Source organism: Mixophyes fleayi, chromosome 12 (genome assembly GCF_038048845.1).
Source record: "Mixophyes fleayi isolate aMixFle1 chromosome 12, aMixFle1.hap1, whole genome shotgun sequence".
In the NCBI taxonomy this organism is placed as follows: domain Eukaryota; kingdom Metazoa; phylum Chordata; class Amphibia; order Anura; family Limnodynastidae; genus Mixophyes; species Mixophyes fleayi.
In genome coordinates, this window is record NC_134413.1 from 44,541,919 (window position 1) to 44,564,455 (window position 22,537).

General features: G+C 44.2%; 1 protein-coding gene across 6 annotated transcripts in view; it reads right to left on the reverse strand.

Annotated features, from left to right (window-relative positions):
• ZFYVE26 (zinc finger FYVE-type containing 26) overlaps nt 1–22,537 on the reverse strand; it is a 229,724-nt gene that overhangs the window by 4,741 nt on the left and 202,446 nt on the right. For 4 of the 6 annotated variants that reach the window (XM_075192465.1, XM_075192463.1, XM_075192462.1 and 1 more), the window contains 4 exons: nt 21,517–21,658; nt 21,227–21,286; nt 19,559–19,741; nt 13,298–13,342 (listed from right to left, as the gene is read on the reverse strand). In XM_075192465.1, the coding sequence (XP_075048566.1) occupies nt 13,298–13,342; nt 19,559–19,741; nt 21,227–21,286; nt 21,517–21,658 (430 nt within the window). Of the gene's footprint in view, nt 1–8,671; nt 9,591–9,836; nt 9,998–13,297; nt 13,343–19,558; nt 19,742–21,226; nt 21,287–21,516; nt 21,659–22,537 lie in introns of those variants that run through there. The other 2 variants (XR_012680192.1, XM_075192464.1) reach the window with 2 other exon arrangements.

Consider the following 22,537-nt stretch of genomic DNA (forward strand, 5'->3'; position numbering starts at 1 on the left):
GTTGCCGGCCTGAGCAGACATGACGTGAGATGCATCACGGCCTACTTAGGCCCTGACTAGTATGGAGTGTGCATGGCATGAAAGATGAGTGTGAGCATGTTGTAATGTGTTGTTGAATGGAGGATGTTCGAATATGACATGAGAATGAATGATTATTTGTCGTAAGTGATATGAAAGTTTAAGTGAGAATGAAAGTTTGAATACAGAGTTTGAATTCCTGTTGTGTTTGGGATAGATTGTTGATATAAATAGAGATGTTTGTGCTATGCATGGTTCTTTGTTGGTTAAGTTTTGGTCATGGAAACATTGGTGCTTTATGTGAAATACCATGTGTTAAAATTGGCCAGTGGACATTGTGTGTTAACTGCTGAATAGAGAGCTATTTGTGGTGGACTGGCTAATACTGCTTGTAATGAGTAATGGGTCTGTACTGACTTCACATTGTTAGTAAGTGAGGCCTTGGGAGCCAACATGTGTTTGTAACAAAGCATGGCAAGTCAGCCATTTTGGATGGTGACTACATTGTAAGAAGAAGTTTCATTATGGACTTTGAGTGAGGTGTGCATGCTGGTCTGTATGGATTCTCCCCACCCCCTTCACTACACAATGCATGCATACACACACACACACACCTTTAGACAATAGTTAGTCAAAACACACACACAAGTACATATATAAGTATATTACAGGCAATAAGTCATGTATGGCACAAAATCTATATTTTGTGTACAATATTGTTACGCTGTTTATTGTTCTATAATATAATACTACACACTTTAAATGAATTTATATCTTGTCGTGGTTATTCTTGAAGCTTGTTGATTTAAGGGAATATAAGAATCATGTTTCTTGGGTTAATTTAGAAATATGTTTTGCGAGTAGTTGGTTGACGGTAATAATATATATATAATGGTATTAAATGGTCATACATACATTTGCCAGAATATTAAGGAGATTGAAACCCAAAAGGAGGGAAAAATCCTTTAACACAGATCCCAGTGGAACATTGACAGAGAGGGGGCAAAAAGGGGAGGTAAAGTTGGAACGGATTAAATTACGGGGCAGATTAACTAAATCTTCTAAAAAGGAGAAGTGGAGGTGTTGCCCATAGCAACCAATCAGATTCTAGCTATAATGTTGTAGAATGTATTAGATAAATAGTAGGTAGAATCTGATTGGTCGCTATGGGCAACACCTCTACCTTTCCTTTTTAGAAGGTTTGCCGAATCTACTCCTATATTTGTTCCAAAAAGAAATCTATTTAATGTTATGTGTGCAAAATACTAGTAAATAGTAAAACAACCCTTTATATCAGATATTACTAATATAACCAATTCATTTCCCATCCTCCGAATGATCCTCTCACAAAGGTAGAAACTGTATTGGTGTGTATGTATATACACACACATGACAAGTATTGGTTTTCACAAAGTGTGCTGCTTCAGTGTTTTTAGACCTTTTTGTCAGATGTTGCTATGGTATACTGAAGTAAAATTACAAGCATTTCATAATTGTCAAAGGCTTTTATTGACAATTACATTAAGATTATGCAAAGAGCCAACATTTGCAGTGTTGACCCTTCTCTTTTTGAAGACCTCTGCAATTCACCCTGGCATACTGTCAATCAACTTCAAATACTGATTAATGGTCACCCATCCTTGCCTAATCAATGCTTGGAGTTTGTCAGAATTTGGGGGTTTTTGTTTGTTCACCCACCTCTTGAGGATTGACCACAAAATATTACTTTTGCCTTATGGCAAGGTGCTCCATCATATTGGTAAAAGCATTGTTCGTTACTAAACTGTTCTTGGATGGTTGGGAGAAGTTGCTCTTGGAGGATGTTTAGCTACCATTCTTTATTCATGGCTGTGTTCCTAGGCAAAATTGTGAGTGAACCCACTCCATTGGCTGAGAAGCAACCCCACACATGAATGGTCTCAAGATGCTTTACTGTTGGCATGACACAGGACTGATGGTAGCGCTCACCTTCCCTTCTCCGGACAAGCGTTTTTCCAGATGTCCTAAATAATCTGAAAGGGGATTCATCAGAGAAAATGACTTTGCGCCAGTCCTCAGCAGTCCAATCCCTGTACCTTTTTCAGAATATCAGTCTGTCCCTGATGTGTTTCCTGGAGATAAGTGGCTTCTTTGCAGGCCTTCTGGACACCAGGCCATCCTCCAAAAGTATTCGCCTCACTGTGCGTGCAGATGCACTCACCCTTGCCTGCTGCCATTCCTGAGCAAGCTCTGCACTGATGGTGCCCCGATCCCACAGCTGAATCAACCTTTGGAGAAGGTCCAGGCACTTGCTGGACGTTATTGGGGCGCCCTGAAGCCTTCTTCACAACTATTGAACCTTTCTCCTTGAAGTTCTTCATGATCTGATGAATTGTTGATTTAGGTGCAATTTTGCTAGCAGCAATATTCTTGCCTGTGAAGCCCTTTTTGTGCAAAGCAATGATGACTGCACATATTTCTTTGCAGGTAACCATGGTTAACAGAGGAAAAACAATGATTTCAAGCACCACCCTCCTTTTAAAGCTTCCAGTCTGTTATTCTAACTCGATAAGTATGACAGAGTGATCCCCAGCCTTGTCCTCATCAACACTCTCACCTGTGTTAACGAGAGAATCACTGACCTGATGTCAGTTGGTCCTTTTGTGGCAGGGCTGAAATGCAGTGGAAAATTAAAATAAATGAAATAAAAGCATTTTCCAGACTAATTTCTATAATATGAAGTAATGGTCTGGTCACAAGTTACCACGAGTGCAAAAAGACACAACTACATCGTCCTAGTACAACATGCAGAAGATCTGCACAAAAAAAACATGCTGTCACTAACTGCCCAAAGTTCCTGTGCAACACCTGGCAATTGTAATCAGCAGCTCACATTAAATTACCTAACCGTTCCACACAGGAACCTCAGTGATATATTGGTAAGACCAATAGACACTCCACGAGCCATCCCTTGTGTTAGAGGGTGTATTACTATGCTTTATCATGCTTTTGCACTATGTTTTAATTAAACATCAACAAAAAGAGTCTTCTTTAAAAATGGGGAGAAGAAATAAAATTGTGACAGGATGGACCGCCTATGCTCCCATCTGTTGTGTTGCTGGAGACCATTTGGGCTTGCCTTGCCACCGTCCCCTTTTTTTATCCCAAATGTGCCCTCTAACAGTAGTAGGGGGGGATTATGCGGATGCCACCAATAGGCTCCTTAGCAATATCTAGAACCGCGTCCTTCTGGGTAATTCTCGCTGCTATTGTACCCCCTTGCTGGTACCCCTGACCTCTTGCCTTCAAATAGGGTTGCTGTGGATGGCTCCCCCTGGCCTATCACACTGGTCTGAGCTTCCGGTAGCAGGCAAAGCAATAGTACTGGAATGCTGGGTCCCAACCTCAGAACAGCCGGATAACAAATTAGATTTGGTCTAATCTGCAGGTCACAGGAAAGTAGGCGTCAAATCGGGTTCCTTAAGCAGTGATGTTTATTAGCTCAGGAAGTCCTGAAAAGGACAGTTACACTAGTTTGAGATACTAGCGATACCCAGAAAGTACAGATGGTATAATACATCTCAGGTCTCTTTTTATACAGTTTTGGAGACTAGCTTGGCAGGAAGTGATCCAGCCTTGTGACCCTTTAACCAATCTGGACTGATTCATGCAGCCTGCACGTAAATCAGCCCAGAGGGTTTAACACCTTTGAACATTGGAGCTAGTGGCAGGAGGGAGTGTACCCCCCCCCCCCCACTTGTCCACGAGCTGCCAGGAGAGTGGGCTGAGCCCCCCCTTCCCCGCCCAGGTGCCAGACTGTCTGAGGCAAGAGATTTATATCTTAAAACATCTGTCTAAAATCACTTCCAGGGCAAAGCAGCCAGATCTCGGGGCAGCAGTCCCTGTTGTTGAAGTTGTATATATAATAATAATAATAACAACATTTAGTATCAGCAACCTGATTTTCAATATTATTATATATTATTGTTATAATACATATTATTATATTGAGGAATTGCTGGTATAATACTGTGAAAAGGCTAGGAACTATATCTTGTGCAAATATCTCTTCTGAGAAAATAGATCCGGGATTCATTGTAAGCCATTGACCTCTGTGATGACATCATTTTGTAAACACACCCACCATTGTGAAAGTTTTTTAATTGACTTGCAGTCAATTGAGTGCAGACATTCTGCTAAAGAATCCTGGTCTGCAGGCTGGTAACTATGTAAGATCTAAAAATGAAGTAAAATCTCTTTTTATTGCAAAATCTTCAATTGGACTGGACAATATTTATTTATTCTGGAAATTACCTCAACACTGTCCTGTCACTAGGTGAAGCTCTGAGATCCAGCATATAGCGCTGCACAGTGTCGGACTGGGGCATGAAGGGCCCACCGGGGGAATGCAGTGATAGGGGCCCACTACATTGGGGTGTGGCCAGCCCATGTAGGGCAACGTGTGTGTATATATATGTATATATATATATTTCTCATTAAAGCTTTAATATAAGTGGCTGGCTTATGTGATTACTTTATTATTATTATTAATTTTTATTTATAAGGCGCCACAAAGTATCCTTAGCGCCGTACAAGGACAAACAATGGCACAGTGCAAGGTGAAACAGCACAGTACAAGTAACAGTAAGCACTATAACTCTGGGGGCTCAGTCACAGCAAGAAAGAGAGGGAGGGGAAAAGTGAGTACAGGCAGGTAACTATGGCCCAAGAGGGTGGGCACGGATGACAGGTAAAGAGTCACTGCGGGGAGCGGAGAGAAGCGAGAGGAGACAGAGGGCAGAGGGTAAGAGAGGAGGTGAACTGAGTAGCTGGAGAGCGCAGTTAAAAGTGATGGAAACAGGAGGTAGGAGAGCCCTGCTCAAAGGAGCGTACAATCTAAAGGGAGGGGAAGACAGACAGGCACATGGATGAGACGGGAGAGACGAAGACAGAGTCGAGGAAGGGGGAGAAGGGAAGAAGGGATGAGAAAGAGAGGAAGCCGACCAGTGGGAGTTTAGGCATGAGACTGGAAGGCTTTTAGGAAAAGGTGGGTTTTTAATGTTCGTTTGAAAGAGGGCAGATTAGGGAAAGTTCCGATCGAGCAGGGGAGCTTGTTCCAATGGAGGGGAGCGGCGCGGGAGAAGTCTTGAATGCGTGCGTGAGAGGAGGTAATCAGGGGGGAAGAGAGGCGACGATCGTTGGACGATCGCAGAGGGCGGGAGGGAGTGTGAATAGAGATAAGGTTAGAGATGTAGGGAGCAGTGGAGTTGGTGAGGGCCTTGTAAGTGAGAGTGAGGAGCTTGAAAAAGATTCTGTAGGGGAAGGGGAGCCAGTGAAGGGTTTGGTAGAGTGGGGAGACAGAGGTGGAACGGCGAGAGAGGAAAATAAGCCTAGCAGCGGCATTAAGTACAGATCTAAGAGGAGCGAGATGAGAGAGGGGGGGGGCCCGATAAGGAGAAGGTTGCAGTAGTCCAAGCGGGAGATAATCAGAGAGTGGACGAGAGATTTGGTGGCATCCTGGGAGAGGAAGGGCCGAATGCGGGCTATGTTGCGAAGCTGGAAACGGCAGGATTTGGCGAGAGAGTGAATGTGAGGGGCAAAGGAGTGAGAGGAGTCGAGGAGGACACCTAGGCAGCGGAGTTGGGGAACAGGGGAGATAGAGGAGTTGTCAACAGTGATAGAGAGGTCAGAGGGGAAGGAGGTACGAGAGGGAGGAAAGACAATGAGTTCAGTTTTAGCAAAATTGAGTTTAAGAAATCTAGAGGACATCCAGGAGGAGATGGCAGAGAGGCATGCGGATACCCTGGAGAGAAGGGAGGTAGAGAGATCAGGAGAACAAAAGTAGAGTTGGGTGTCATCAGCATAAAGGTGGTACTTGAGGCCGAAGGAGCTGATGAGTGCACCCAGAGAAGAGGTGTATAGTGAGAATAGTAAGGGTCCAAGGACAGAGCCCTTAGGTACCCCGACTGGAAGGGAGGAAGAGGGGGAGAGAGACTCAGAGGAGGAAACAGAGAAGGAACGGTCAGCAAGGTAAGAGTTGAACCAGGAGAGGACGGTACCAGAGAGGCCAATGGACTGGAGGGTGTGAAGCAGGAGGGGGTAGTCAACGGTGTCAAAGGCCGTCGCGAGGTCGAGGAGAATCAGGAGGGAGTAGTGGTCCATGGCTTTAGCCGAGAGGAGATCATTCGTAACTTGAGCCAGGGCAGTTTCAGTGGAATGGAGGGGGCGGAAGCCTGATTGGAGAGGGTCAAGGAGGGAGTGTTCAGAGAGGTAGGTGGAGAGACGGTTGCAGACAAGTCTCGAGTATTTTGGAGGCAAAGGGGAGAAGGGAAATGGGGCGGTAATTAGAGAGTGAGGAGGGGTCAAGGTTGGGTTTCTTGAGAATGGGTGAGACGAGAGCATGTTTAAAGGCGGAGGGGAAGATACCGGTGGAGAGGGACAGGTTAAAGAGGTGAGCGAGGTGGGAGCAGGTGCCGGCAGAGAGGGAGCGAAGAAGGTGAGATGGGATGGGGTCCTGGGGGCAGGTAGAAGGGGGGGGGGGGGGGAAGAAGAAATGAGAGAGTGGACTTCCTCTCCTGAGGTAGGGCGGAAGGAGAGAAGGAGTTGGTGGCTGGGGGTAGAGGGGGGGGAGAGTGGAGGGGGGAGGATGGGCGAGAGGGGGGGAGGCGGAAGGGTTGGTGGAGGAAGAGATTTCAAGTCTGATGGCCGCAATTTTAGAGGAGAAAAAGGAGGCGAAGTCAATGGCAGAGAGGGAGGAAGGGAGGGGGGGAGACAGGAGAGTGTTAAAGGTGGCGAAAAGGCGGCGGGGGTTGAAGGACTGGGAGGAGATGAGGGATTTAAGGAAGGATTGCTTAGCGAGCGAGAAGGCAGAGCTGTAGGAGAGAATAAACTAGAAGTGGAGGAAATCAGCCAGGGAGCGAGATTTTCTCCAGTGGCGTTCGGCAGTGCGAGAGCATTTTTGGAGGAAGCGGGTAAGTTTGGAATGCCAGGGTTGGGGATTGGAGCAGCGAAGGTGGATAGGCTGGGCAGGGGCGACCGCATCAAGGGCGGAGGAGAGGGTTTGGTTATAGAGGGAGACTGCCTGATTGGGACAGGACAGGGTGGAAAGGGGAGAGAGGAGAGTTTCGAGAGAAGAGGACAGCATAGCAGGATCAAGGGTGTCGAGATCGCGTTTGGACCGGGTAGATTTGGGTGGGGGGAGGGGTGCAGGAGTAGAGGAGAGAGAGAATGAGAGGAGATGGTGGTCCGAGAGTGGAAAGGGGGAGATAGAGAAGTCGGACAGACTGCAACGGTGGGAGAAGACAAGGTCAAGGGAGTGACCAAGGCAGTGGGTAGAAGAGGAGGTCTATTGGGAGAGGCCAAGGGAGGAAGAAAGGGCAAGGAGTTTGACAGAAGCAGAGTCGGTGGGGTTGTCAATAGGGATATTGAAGTCGCCAAGGATAATGGAGGGGACGTCAGAGGAGAGGTGGTGTGGGAGCCAGGCAGCAAAGTTGTCAAGGAAAAGGGAGGAGGGGCCAGGGGGACGGTATATGACAGAGACGGATAGAGTGGACTTCAAAAGAGGAGAAGGAGAGGGAGGGTTCAGGAGGAATGAGTCTGAAAGTACAGGTGGAGGATAGGAGAATGCCCACTCCACCGCCTGGGCGGTCTCTGGGTCTGGCTGAGTGGGTAAAGGAGAGGCCGCCATAGGAGAGAGCGGCAGGGGAGGCAGTGTCGGAATCGGTGAGCCAGGTTTCGGTAATGGCAAGAAGGTTAAGAGAGTTAGATAAGAAGAGGTCATGGATAGAGGGGAGTTTGTTGCGGACGGATCTAGCATTCCAGAGGGCACAGGAGGGAGGGGAGAGGGGAGATGGGGATAAGGTTGGCAAGGTTAGCGGTGCGCGGGGGAGTGCGGGGACAGGAGCGTGAAGTAGGGCGAGGTGAGAGTATGGGTATGGCAAGTGAACAGGGAGGCATAGTGAGATGAGGGAGGGGCGGGGGAGGAGTGGAAGAAGTAGAGTGGACAGAGGAATCGTCTGAAGCAGAGGGAGTCAGAAGGTAGACAAGAGGAAATGAGATAAGTGAGTTAAATAAAGTAATAGCCAACAATGACGGTGGGGAGAGGTGAAGCAAAGAGGCAAGGCAATCCTAGTAAAATGAGACAGAGGCGTGAACGGGAAACAAAGAGACAAGAAATGCCAATAGACGGAGAGCAGAGGAATACAAAAGGGAGAAATAAAATGCGGTTGGAATAGATTAAGAAATGCAAATAGAAATAATTAAATACAGTAAATAAGAGAAGCAAAAATAAATAATAAATACAGTAAATAAGAAATGCAAATAGAGATAAATACAGTAAATAAATACAGTAAATACAATAAAAATAAAGAGCCAAAAAAATAAATAAATAAATATTAAAATTAAATAAAATAAAGAAAGAAATAAAAATGGAATAAAATAAAAATAAAGCCTACATGGGTAGCCGAAAACAATAAATACAGTACAGTATGGACTAGGGTGAAAACAGGAGAATAAAAACAAACCCGGGAGATGAGACAATGTCACTGGGAGAAAGTCTGAGAAGTCTGTGAGACAAAGTCACTGGGAGAAAGTCAGCGAAGTCTGTGACTACCAGGAGACTTTGAAGCAGGAGCGGAGAGACGATGGGAGGATGCTGGGTGACCTGGAGAGAACCGGATGGCATGGGTGGAGAGGTCCAGAGCACGTGAAGAGGAAGGAGTCCAGGAGCCAGGGGCATCAGAGGAGGGAGAGCAGCAGTATATACAGGAGCTTCCGTGGGCGTCAGGAGTGGGACATCACTGGAGGCAGCAGCGTGGATAAGGACCCATCAGCGTTGAGAGGCGGCAGCAGCAGCGAGGAGAGGTGTGGCACCAGAGACTGGGGATCCGAACCGGAAGTGGGCCGCAGCCGTCAAAAAGGCCAGGAACCAGGAAAGTCGCTGGGTGGAGGAGGTGGAGGACATCTGAAGAAGGCAGAGGTGAGGACATCTGAAGAAGGCTGCAAAGCGGCATCCAAGGCAGGCCGACCGGAAGTGGATCGCGATGGGGAGAGGAACAGCACTGGAGACCGGAGGAGTTGACCGGAAGTAGGCCTGAAGAACCAGCAGACGGACCAGGCAGTAGAAAAGTCAGGAGAGTTAGATTGACATCCAAGAACAACACAGGCGAGGCAGGAGACGGAGGGTGGATTAGAGAAGAGCCTCCGTAGGGCGGAGGGTACAGCTAGGCCGGAGCCGGGGCCTCGATTAGGCAGATCCGACCGGATGGACGACCACAGGAGAGGGCACAGCAGGGCCAGGAGAGGCGGAAAGGCTGAAGACCAAGGCCGAATCCGATGAAGAGCAGGTGGGAACGTGGAGCAAGGCTGGAACCGGGGGCTCAATTAGCAGAATCCACCCGCGGATAGCGGTGCCAAGCAGGCGTTGGATCCCGGCTGGAGGTGAGGGATCCGTGGAGAGCAGAGCCATGCATGAGTTGGAGCCAGGCAGCAGGTGAGTGGAGGTAGGCAGGCAGGGAGCATAGCCGGGGCTACTCCACAGGATTTAGGAGCCCAGGACTTGGACCCCAGTGAAGAGCTCTCGCGGCACGTCCGTGCTGCATGGAAGCAGGAAGTAGAGTACGTTACTAATGAAACATTAATTTTAATGTTCAGTGTATATTTCTTGAGATGTAGCTGATAAAAAAAATAAACATATGTATATACAAATTTAAGAAGACCCTTCATAGCATGATTATTATTTGACTGCTTGATTAAATATGTCAAATGTAGCCAGGCCACATGTGCAGGATTTTTTTTCAGCTGTCAGATGCTGTCTGACCGCAACTTAGGTATGTGTGTTGAGAAGGAAAAACGTAAACCTACCTCACTGGTCTGAGACATTACTCGAGTTCAGCTATGATTGTTGTCAGTGATGTAGTCAAGCCAATTCCTTTATGGCCACAGAAAAGCACTGACCACAACACTCAGTCTCACACCCAGTACAAAGGGCATTCGGGTCAGACTGTCCAAAAGATAAATGAGAATTACATAAGGAACCAGTATAGCACTGTACAGACTATTCAGGAGACTCTTTAGTCTTGTAAGTCGTCTACACCATGCATAGAGCTCTACTCACTGCTTAAGTATTATAGCTGCACAAGCTGTTCTCTCCAATAAAGGAGACCTGCTGCAGCGGAACATGTCTGTGTGTCCACAAGATAATTTAGTATTACATGTAACACAGGTATAGTGAGGCACAGACTATCCAGTGGATCCCTAAGTCTTGGAAGTGTCTCTATTAGACAGATTGTGAAATGTAAAACACTGAGAATAGCAGCATACACAGTCACACAGGGATAATGTAGGGATGCCAAATAAATTGTACCTAAAGGAAATACAGGGCCTACCACACTAAATGCAACAGATGATAAAAGCATTCTGATATACAGCGTGCTGTAAAAATGGCACCAGACTACCAGGCACAGACTTTGGGAAGATCTTGCCAAAATACAGCAGACCACATGTGCAGGATTTTTTTTAAAAAAAGAAAAAAGAAAATGGCTGCTTAGCAGTAGGAAAGCCGGTCTTATGTGCTTAGCAGGCAGACCCCCCTGCCATTCCCAGGAACTGAGTTCATGTTAAGTAAGATATGCACTTATGGTTTCATGCTCCTGCAAGCTCTGGAACCGCTAATGATGTTGTCCCCTGTAGGAGACCTGTCGCACGGTCGTCCGTGAGTCAGAGGTGTACTCACTAGTTCGAGAGATCTGCTTAGGGGGGGGGGGGTCTCGGTTAGCTGTTCAACTTGAGAAACACTTAGCTGTTCTCTATGTCCCATTGCCGTGGAAGCTGTACTCTCTGTAAAGGAGATCTGCTCTTGTGGCTTCCCCTCTGAACATATCACTCGTGCAGCTGCTCGCTGCTAAGGCAGGATGTCAGTGTTATCTGTCAGAGCTCCAGCAGTGCAGTGGCTAACTACTGACAGCTGTCGGATGCGGCGGCCGGCGGGGTCTTTACAGACACATGCGCTTACTCTGTCAGCAGCACCGCGGCTGCTGTCAGCAGAGGGGGTCATGCAGGCGGTGGGGGGCCCTCAGAGAGAGGGGGGCCCGGGGCACGTGCCCCCTGTGCCCCCCCCTTAATCCGGCCATGCACGTGACCAGCAAATCAGCAGGAGATTGCGTAACCTGTGCTTTGCCGGAGGCGCTGGTTATCCTATAATATAGTGCGCCCCCGCTGACATCTGAACTCCGGTAAGCTCCGCCCCAACAGCGGAGGAGGCGGAGCTTACACCCCGCCGGGCCTACCGGTGGATAGTCCGGCTGCCCGGCAGGCCAGTCCGAGGCTGGCGCTGCACCTCCTGGATCTACTTGCATCCAGGTGGCTACTGTGGAAGTCCCTCCCGCAGCCACTGAAGCTGGCTCCTGGGGGATGAAGGATCCAGGGATCCTCCTGCAGCCCCCTCTGGACCGAGGTAAGTGCATTTTATTACTTATATGCATTACACACTTACATTTTGTTTTATAACACATTTACACCTTAAATACACATTTCCCATTTAAAACACAGTTACACTCCCAACGCTGGGAGTTAACCCATTCATCGCTGTGCGACGGTTAACTACCGGAGCTGCAGCGCCTACACACTAAACATTTACATTTGTTTGTTAAATTTACATTTATACATTCTCCGGCGCCGGTGTTTAACCCCTTCCATGCTGTGGCGCTGCGTGTTACTTTCCAAGCGCCAAAGCGCACACATTAACAAACACTTATTTCACTAAATACATTTTTTATTAATAGAGTTTTCACGCAGCGCCTAGCGCAAGTGATTTATCCCTTCCGGCGCCGGATTCCATTTAAATAGGGCCGCCGTGCGTCGGTCGGCACTCAATGTACAGGCAGCACTAAAACAATTAGAATTAGCAAAATACATTTAGGCGTATAGAATACTATGGATAATTATATTTTTCTTTCCTAAAGAGTTGACATAAGAAAAAAATATATTGTATACATTATTGAAAACTGAAAAAATTCACTTTGGTAGACTAAAAATTGGAAAAGTATTCGAAAACAAAACTAATGCATGAGAAGATGTGAAAATTGGTACTACTGTTCGCTGTTGGAAGTTTCAGTGAATTGTAACATACCTCTTCTGTTAGAACCCCAATGACCCCCCTGGTTCATAATCCAGACTTGACTCTGGGTCACAATAAATTGGCTCTAAGCTCATGGTTCCTATAATGGTGGCCAGCTGATTAGTTCTAGAGGGTTATTACTACTTCACCTAACTTCAAATTAGACATTTGCTCTTGTGAGGGGAAGGGGATTGATCTCTTCCATACTTAGGGGATGCTCTTTGAGTCATTATGTGTTTCAGAAAAACATGTCATTTTCTCGTTCAAGCAGCTTTCAGTCAGAAATCTCTTTCCGGGCTTAACCAAGTTTACCAGAGCTTGGGAATCAGGCTTAAAGTGTGGAACAAAACAGTGGGCCAAAAATTCCCATGCATGTTAATAGTAGCTTTTACAGTATCTCTGTATTGGAAATCCAATTCGAAGTCCTATCTCACTAGTACCATTGACCGAGTCAATTGTGTAAAATATGATCAATGGTAATTGTTGGAGATGTGGTTCGGTTTAGGTAACCCATTTCACATTTGGTGTTCCTTCCCCTGATACAACCCTTTGGCAGTATGTTTAAATTTACCCACTAAGCTGATCTCTAAATAAAAAAATAAACAAAAAAAAAAAAAATCCTTATTGAAGCAACAGTATTTTTGCCTACACCTTGGAGAAAGCACTTCACCCCCAACCTGATGGTCAGACTATTACATGGATATGGAGGACATCACAATGTCAGCTAGAAACACTGATCAGGAGTTTGTTAGACTGGTTTGGGTGGATAAACTTTAAAGATGCTGATATTTTTAAATCACTAGTCAATTCATTAGACATGGGGTAGTAGATGAGAATGTCTCCTCAACGGTAGACATTGCTCCAACATTTGCTTTGGTCTCTTCTTTTTCTATATGGAACAGCCCTCTATCCTTCCATTTTTCTCTACTCTACCCCTTTCCCTGGTTCTGACATCCCGCCTCTTCTGTTCCACAACTAAACCAAGAAGGATGTAATAATTATTCACTGATGTTCTTTACTTGTTAGACAAGACGAATGATTGTGAACTAGATTCCCACTCTATACAATCCAAAACATTATAACAGTAAGGTCAGGCATTAAATAGTGTGCTTAAACTCTGCATTTGATCTGCAATCTGTTCAATACAAATAAATTATACAAGTTAAAGGTGGCCTGAGCAATTACCTTTGTTTCATCACTTCTCATACCTTGGATGAGCTTCTCAAGTTCCTGGAATACAAGCAGAGTAAAATACAATTTGAAAACACTAAAATGACTATAAATGGGACAAGAGAACAAAAAAAAACAAATTAAAGTAAAATGAACATACAATTGCTTCTCAAATACTCTATTTCATCCAGAAGACAAATTAGTCATAAAAACATAAATGGCCACTCTGGCCGAAACTGACCAATCTAGGCATAAAGCATATTGTTGCACGAATAATTATTAATAATAACGAACATGAAGTAATGCCTTATCTCTTGTATTCCCCTGATCACAACAATCAGCTGGATCTGACAGCTTAACTGTTTCATGACCATGTACATATACATATACACTGGGCTGCTGAGGGGGGGCGTGTACTAATTACCAGGGCATGCCAGTTTTGTTTAACCTAAATCGTTTGTTCATTTGCCTTTTTTTTTGTGTTTTTACGCCGGCAGGGGGTGGCTCTGCCCCCTTTGTTGGTGGGGTTGCAGGGTACTTAAAAATAATAATATAAACAAAACAAAAACAAATAAATACTCAAATGATCGCAATACCTGCGTCTCTAAATAATTCCTCCCTGCTCTGTACACACTGAATGTTGGAAGTCATGTGATGACATCATGCCCGACATTCAGTGAGGAGCTGCGGAGAAAGGACTCAGCAAGAAGACACAGAAGAAAAGAAAAGAGATGGAAGAAGCCAATACAAAGGTAAGTAAAGTAACAGAGGTAAGGGGAGGAAAGCAGAGAGATGAAGAGGGGGGGGGGGGGGCAACATGGCAGTGTGTGATGGGGGGACAGCATGGCACAGTGATGAAGGTGGCCAGGTGAAGGGGGGAAAGCAGCATGGAGGGCACAGTGTGATCATAAGGGGGCACAGTAATGTGTGTGTGATGGCACAGGGGGCTTTTGGCAATATAGTGTGTGAGGTAGGTGGTGACTAATTAATGGGTGCTATTTTGTTTGTGTGGTGATGGTGGGGCAATTTAATAGTAGGGAATATTAATTTAAGATGGGGTGGTTTGGGGGCTATTGAATGTGGGGGTGAGTTTGGGGAGAATGAGGTCTCTTTATTAAATGTGACTATAAATTATTTAATGGCAGTGATGGTTGCGGGAAATAGGTATATTTATGAAAGGTAAATACTATGAAATTTATTGCTGGGGCTGTTTGGAGGGAGGGAAATAGTATTCCCATTTAATAAATAAACCTATTATTTTAATGTTGGGGCTGGAGGAAGGCCTAATTATTTATTGTGGGTGCTATTGATTTAACGCCGGGGCTGGTTGGCATTTTCTAAGTGTACCCATTTTTTTTCCAAATAGGGTCCCCAACCCTCCAGGACCCAGACAAGACGCAACTAAAGAAACCTGCAGCCACAGGTGGTGAAAGTGACAAGAACAGGTAGGAGAGAGCAGGACAGTGTCAAATGTTCTGATTCTAGTGAGACAATCCCAAATTTTAGCGACTGTTCTGCCCAATGTAAGGGGCAGGCCAAGTCTGTGAACTCTACGTACACACTGCATTCTTTATATACTACACTATGGTGCTAGATGTCCTTTGTGGGCTTACCACACCCCCTCTGGTGGTTTGGTTATGCCTATCTAGTGGCTGAGCACACCCACTCTGGTGGGCCTCTACCATTGTATTCCCCCTGTGAATGTGAATTGGGTGCACTCATGTGTGGCACAATATGAATTGGGGGCATTATTGTGGTATAATATGAACTGGGAACTCTACTATGTGGTATGTTATGAATTGTGGGCAGGACTATTTACTACAGTATTAACTGGGCCTCTACAATGAGGGCCACCACTCAGAGGCACTATGCCATTGTCACGCTGTCCAGAAAATCAGGACTGCTGGGAAATAGGTCACGCTCAGGCGAGCGAGCACTACACACTCTGCCAATGGTGTACAAAGCAATGCAGGGTTTTTTCTGTAGGAGGGTGGCCTAGCGCTTTTCACCTGCTAGACATGCCCCAATGATGCACAGCCACGCCACCAATTGTATGACCACCACCACTCTTGCACTGCATAAGGGGGGTCTCATGAAGTTGCTGTACCAAGGCCCTGAATTCCTCTTGGCAGCCCTGCATATAGACATCTTAATGACCAAAATAAACTTCATGCTTAGATGGTGTGCCGATTTTACCAGGAGGTCTGGCCACAAAGAAAGATGGCAAGACAAGTCAACAATATTTGCAAAACTTTACCAAGACTGTCTGGGCCAATAAGGGGAAATCAACAGGACCCACGCCCCTCCAGACTGACAGTCCTTGGGATCCAAGGCATTAGAGGAGCTGAGCAAAACAGATAGACCAACTGAAATGACAATGGGGCAGCCATATATTGGGGAAATTAGCCATTAGGAATGGACACTGCAAAGTGGAAGTTTGCCACAAAGTCAGCAGCTCCATTTCTGGTGACAAACCCGACGTCTAAGAGATACCAAAAGACCTGATGATGAAGAGAACACTTGGCAGGGTCTGGGTGATGACAACTGGGAAGTACACCTCTTGGGATGTAGACTACCAAGATGGTTGGAATGAACCACTTCACCAACCACAAAACCGGAGACATCTCCCTCATGGATAGGAGCTGTGGTTGCCCCAGTGATCTTGAGGAATTAAGTTCAGTTGTTTAGATCCAGATACAGGAAATGAGCGCTAATAACCAATGGATGGACCTCTGCAGCAGAGTCCATGTCCCAGGACAGGATGGTGGTAAACTACCTCCAGCACTAGAGACTAGTAACCATCAGCCCTAGTAACCATAAATACAAACCGAATAAAGAAGGACCTCCCCACTGATACATGGAATTGACTGATCCATTCAACACGTCAGGAAAGCAAAAACATTTGGTAGGACACATTCAAGATGATCCAGAAACCTATTCCATGAATGCTGTATGTGTTCTGGATGAGTCACACATAAAATGAGGAGTAAGGAACTACATCCAGATTAGAAAACATAGTCCCCACTTTCCGGTACTGAATGAATGTGCATAGCTTGCTTAGAATGGGGGAAATTAAACTTTTGAGGGTAAGGATCTTGGTCAGAGGAATAAACTGGAGAGGTATGTCAAAGACTTGCCCCATACACTGAGAAAGTTGACGGCACTAGGAATAGTCCATATGAGATGCTGTTGCCGTACAGGCCACAGGAGAAGGAGAATGCATGGCATCTCTGGATATCAGATAAAGCCACATATCCTGGAATCATGATCCTTTTGTAGTGCGATGGAAGCCATGACTTTGATTAAGTCTTGTGGAGCTCATAAAAGACAGAAATTGGAAGTGTACCCCCTGGATGGTGAACAGGAGGAAGCATTCATAAAGCTCCCAGATGGGGTTTTGTACTATTATGTGTCATGATATTCAGTGTTCCCAAATAATCCTCTTCTCTTGTGGCTATCGTAAGAAGTTCCTGCCTGAACAGCTCATGCAAATGGTTTTTGGTACCCCCCTTTGAAGTAACAGGATATAAATAGAGAATGATAAAGTTCCCTGGTACTCCACCACTATAACAATGTAAGAGAGTCTGCGGTGATAAAGTGATCACAATACTTTATACAATGTAATAAAGGTTAAAAAAGATGGCATCTGCTGCTCTAGCCAGAGTATAACAACGTAACAAATATGAGTTGTAAGCAGACAGAATAATCACAGAATATTGCACATAGTGATAAAGTTATTACATAGAGAGTCTTAGCTCTCACTCTGTACGCAGATAGGTGCAATCCAGTACAGAATAATCCTGGTATTGTAACAGAAAATCGTTGTCACACACGTCCCAAATAATACATGCATACATTCATATATATTAGCACAAATCCAATGAGGCGAGTCCCAATATGGGGAAATGAAAGACTTGCAGTATGTAGGGCAGAAAAGTCCTAGTATCCATATGGTTGTTGCCCGTGTTTCCTCTCAAAGTCCCCAGAAAAGGAAAAGGAGGGCAGTCTGTAGGCGGACTGTTCCGCTGTCGAAATGGTACTTGAAAGCGCATGCGCAGCTGATCCACGGTGCTCCCAGCTGTTGCCATCTTCGTCTGCAGCCTCTTACGTCCCGCTTGACGGGCAAATCTTCTGTGGTTGCAGCCTAATGGTAGACATAGTTGAAAGAGTCACTATACGATGTTGCAATGTGGTAGGTTGAAATGTAGGTATTTTGGAGAGCACAAACACATTTCACCCCTATAATAGAGACTTCCTCAGGGATAAAATGAATATGAGTCTCCAGTCAGCGTTGTCAGTTTAAATATCCCTCCTTCCAATCCCTGATTATATCCAAAACGGAATACTATCATTAATGAAATATTATCAACAGACATTTCATGTTTTTTTATACATGCAGACTTTATCGTGTTTATGGTGGTTACTTGGCAACAGAACCACTAGCTGTATTGGTACCAATCGGGTCACTGCATAGATCAGCACCTCCCATTTCCAGCGAAAAACCAATCAGGGACTGGAAGAAGGGATATTTAAATGGACAACGCTGACTGGAGACTCATTCATTTATCCCTGAGGAAGCCACTGTTATAGGGGTGAAACACAATGGAACTCTCCAAAATACCTACAATTTCAACCTACCACATTGCAACATCCTTATAGTGACTTTCAGCTATATCTACCATTAGGCTACAACCACAGAAGATTCGCTTGTCAAGCGGGACATAAGAGGCTGCAGACGGAGATGACAACAGCTGGGAGCCCCATGGATCAGCTGCGCATGCGCTAGCAAATACCATTTCGACAGTGGAACAGTCCGCCTACAGACTGCCCTCCTTTTCCTATTCAGGGGACCTTGAGAGAAAACATGGGCAACAACCAGATGGATACTAGGACTTTTTGTGCACTACAAACGGTTAGTCGTTCATTTCCCCATATTGGGACTGACCTCGTTGGAATCGTGCTAAGATATATATAGGTATCATTTGGGACGTATGTATACCTGTCAAAGTGACCATGATTTTCCGTTATAATACCAGGATTATTCTGTACTGGATTGCACCTATCTGCGTACAGAGTGAGAGCTAAGACTCTTTCTAATAACGTTATCATTATGTGCAATATTCTGTGATTATTCGGTCTGTTTACAAGTCATATTTGTTATGTTGTTATACTCTGGCCAGAGCAGCAGATGCCATCTTTTTTAACCTTTATTACATTGTATAAAGTATTGTAATCACTTTATCACCGCAGACTCTCTTACATTGTTATAGTGGTGGAGCACCAGGAAACTTTATCATTATCTGCTTATCTGAATGATAGGGAGACCATTCAATCCCCAGAGGCAGCACTCCATTTTCATACTTCCCACATTTTAGGTAGACAGCACTAGGTAATATTCATCATCCTATAAACAGATAACAACTACATCCACAGGGATGGACAGTTGGTTATAATGCTGTCTTGCAACTGGGTCTTTGGGAACCTGTGACCGAAACAACCTGTTTAAAGGGAGCTCTAAGATAGATATCCTGTACCCTGGGTGAATATGTTGAGAACCCAGTGATTGGACAAAGTATAACTAGGTGTCATTGAGGAGGTTAAGTTGAGCCCCCACACATCCTTGTGCTAAGCAGATAGTAAGGACGACATTCCTTTCTCTAAAGACTTTGAGTCCCCCTTCTTTTGAAGGCCAAAAGGAGTCCATGTTGATCAGATGGCACAATCACATCCACCGAGCAAGCTGGACTGTTGAAGGCCAAAGGCAGGCTGAAGTGCTGCTGGAGGTTGGAGTAACCGGCAGTACTGGCAGTGCAGGCCTTTACAGCTAATCAGCTGTGGCCACCAAGGCCCATGTCCGCACCCTTCCAGGCAGGTGTCTCCCTGGTTTCCTGGTCTTAGTCCACTCCCCCTTATTAGACAGTGTAATGTGTAAGCAAAAAAATAAATAAAATAAAAATGAAACTATCCTGTGCTCAGGAAGAATAGAGAACAAGAGGGTCATAGGAGAAAGAAGTGAGACTGTTTCACACTGCCTTGTCACCTGGTGGACGGAACATAACCAGTCATCAGTGCCCCCATCGGAGAAGAGGAAGAAGAAGAAAAAAAATTAAAAAAAATAAACACACGCAAAGGGCAAGGCACAAACACAAATAGATCTACTATAGAACAGGTGTTATGAGGTTAAGACAGGTAATAATTCTGGCTGTTTTCACAAAGCAAAAACTGGAAAGCTAATGGTTGTCTACCCTTTCCCACTACATAGACAGCACGGCTTACATCAGAAGACAGGTCTGCCATTTCTTCAACACATCTTAGCAAAATCTCATCACAGTCCTTCTCCGCAGCAATACCAGACTCGTTCACACACTTGACAAGCTGCAGGATTTCTGAGTAATTCTCTTGTTGTACGAGGTGCTTGCACACTTTGCTGTACACTTTGGAAGAGTCTAGCTGAAAATCCTAGAATTTTGGAAGGACAAAGGGTAACAAAATATGTATCAAAAAAATTATATCTGTGTTATAACCTCTACAGCAAAAATAGAGTGTCTAACATTTTGTAATATTCCAAAATCCGATGCAAAGACAAGATTAACAAAATACATTCTAAAGTGATTACATTAAGATTATTATTTTAATCAATAAAAAAAATGTACTGTACTTATCCATTGGTTATAATAAAGTTTAAAGTTTTAATCTCAGAAGAGTGGATAGGCTATGTTTCCACGTTTTCACTTTTAAAAATTCTTGCGGGTAAAACTTTTGCAGTTGGGAGGGCCGTGATATCTGGTTTTGGTCCCTAAGGAGATTTGGAAAGGAGACAACACTTTGGAAGAACCTACTTTAGCCTCTCCAAATCCACACAAGAGGTCTGACTCTGTAGTATATTTTAGACAATTTATACTTCAACCCGATTTAGCATATTTTAGTGCAAGTGTGTCTCTTAAGTGTCATAACTGCCTATCCAAACAGGTGACATTCCTAAAATGTATGTGATTTATTCCAAACTGGAATGGTTTTGGAGTCAAATGATCCAAATATCCGGGGTGTATCTAGAGTCTTGGACCAAACATCCCTTCTTGACTAGCTAAATTTCTCCTATAGCTTGAAATGCTTGTTACATGAACAATTATTCTAGGTTCATAAAAAAAAAACCCAAAAAAACAGGGACTTATAAACAATAGAAGTCCGTATTTATCCAGTGTCCTGCCTCCTAGAGGCTGGAATCAGTGCAATTGTAACGCCTAAGGCCTAGAAGTGATGAGTCCTTTATGTTTAGTAGAAAATGCCACATAAATTATCTACTAACAGGACAAAATATTGTGCTAGCTGAATTTTTTTTAGCTAAAACACATTCACAATATTATTGCCAAAAAAGGACATAACCCACAAATGATGTGGTTGACAGATGAACACTGTCAGTACACGTGATGATCTTCTAAGCAACCTAACAAGTCTCTATTTGATTTGACTGCTCAGTGTTTATAGTAAAAAAATAAATAAACAGCTAAAAACAAAAAACCATCACATATCCATTCGCTTTGATCTGCAGATTCATGTCAAGCTTCCGTCAGCCTGCGGGTGGCACTATATGCTTTGTCATGTATTGACAAGAATATGTTGGTGTCATATGCGCTCCACAGATGGTAACAGCATGTAGTCTCACAGGTTGGGCCTAAAGCTTGTCACACACAAGGCTGGGTAAATTAGAAGACATGTTGCCATATTGTGCTCTGATTTAGCTTTTGGATTCCTTCTGGAACCTCCTTGTTCCTGTGGTCGGTAGATGACTGCACACACGTGCTCATCGTCCGATTGTATAATTATAGGGAATGCCCAGAATTTGCAAATAATGGTTATCAGTGGCTGTGCTCGTTTTTGGACCCTCACACACAGTTATCTTGGACAAAATAGCAGAGAAAACACGATAACCATTTTCAGCCTTACCTGAATTACTCTAAAAGCGATGCCAAAACCTTCTTCTACATTTTTTCCACCTAGTATGACCTGAAGGAAATCGTGCAAAAATATTATGTGATAAAATTATCTATGTAGTAAAGTATGTACATCAATGCCATACTACAATTATTTAAAATCAGTGCCAGGTCATAAGGCTGTAGGTGTGATAAGTTAAATACAGGTATCAGAAAACCATTATCCATAAAGTTCAGAAAAACATGATCACTAAGTTTCTATCTATAGATTGTTTTAGCAAAAAAAAAAACAAAAAAACTCACTCTACAGGCTACATCTATCATCATGGCACTGTGTCCAAAAAGCGTGGGAGGGGGCTTGTCATAGACTTGAGTGGTCTCCAAACTTTCACATCTCTGTAGAAATTTAGTGATCTCCATCTGAAGCTCAACAGTGTTGATGTGTCTGGAAAAACAAAAAGCTGTCTGTATTACTGTGTCAATATGAATTTATTTCCCGATTTGGAGTTTCAGTGCACATCCTACTCTCTTGAATGGTCATGTTCATTTCATGTAAGCTCATACATGCAGCAATTGAAATGTAGACAAAACCTTGAAATTTGTGGATGCTTTCACAGAGCATTCAGTGCACATTCACATACGTTCTAATGTATCTAATAATGCACCTCAAAGCTGCCCTACAACATAATGTGCAAAGACCTTAAAAGAAAAAATGCACATACATCCTGTTAAAGACATACTTTTCTCCAAAACTCATGGGGCCTGATTAATTAACAAACACGACCAGAAACCCTCCCTTCCCACCCCCCCAGAAAAAAAAAACATGTACATCAGGCAATCGCATATCCATATTCAACAAGTAGTGAATGTAAAGATATGTCTGTTTATGAATACGGCTCTAGATTTTAAGTGCCTGCTCATTACAAGATTCATTTGTACACCATTATGACGCTTATATGCCAGTTGACTACTGTGAAGGCAATGACAGATAGAAGGATGAGTTTTTGAGAGCAGGCAATATAAGATGGGCAAACCCACGATTTCCAGCATCTTAAGGAACAGCAGAAACAACCAAATATTTCCTTGATTTAACCCAGATGTTTTTTGAAGGCCTCCTGGAGACACCAAAAAGGCAACGACAATATAGCCGATTATCACCTGTATCACCATTTATTATAACCTTTATTCACCATTAAAATATAAAATATACTAAGGTAATGAACCCCCTAAAAAAAACAAACTTAAAAGGATATTACAAGCCAATGGGAAGTTCCATGACCTGTAAAAAAACAACCCATCATATTTTACATATTATTAGAAACAG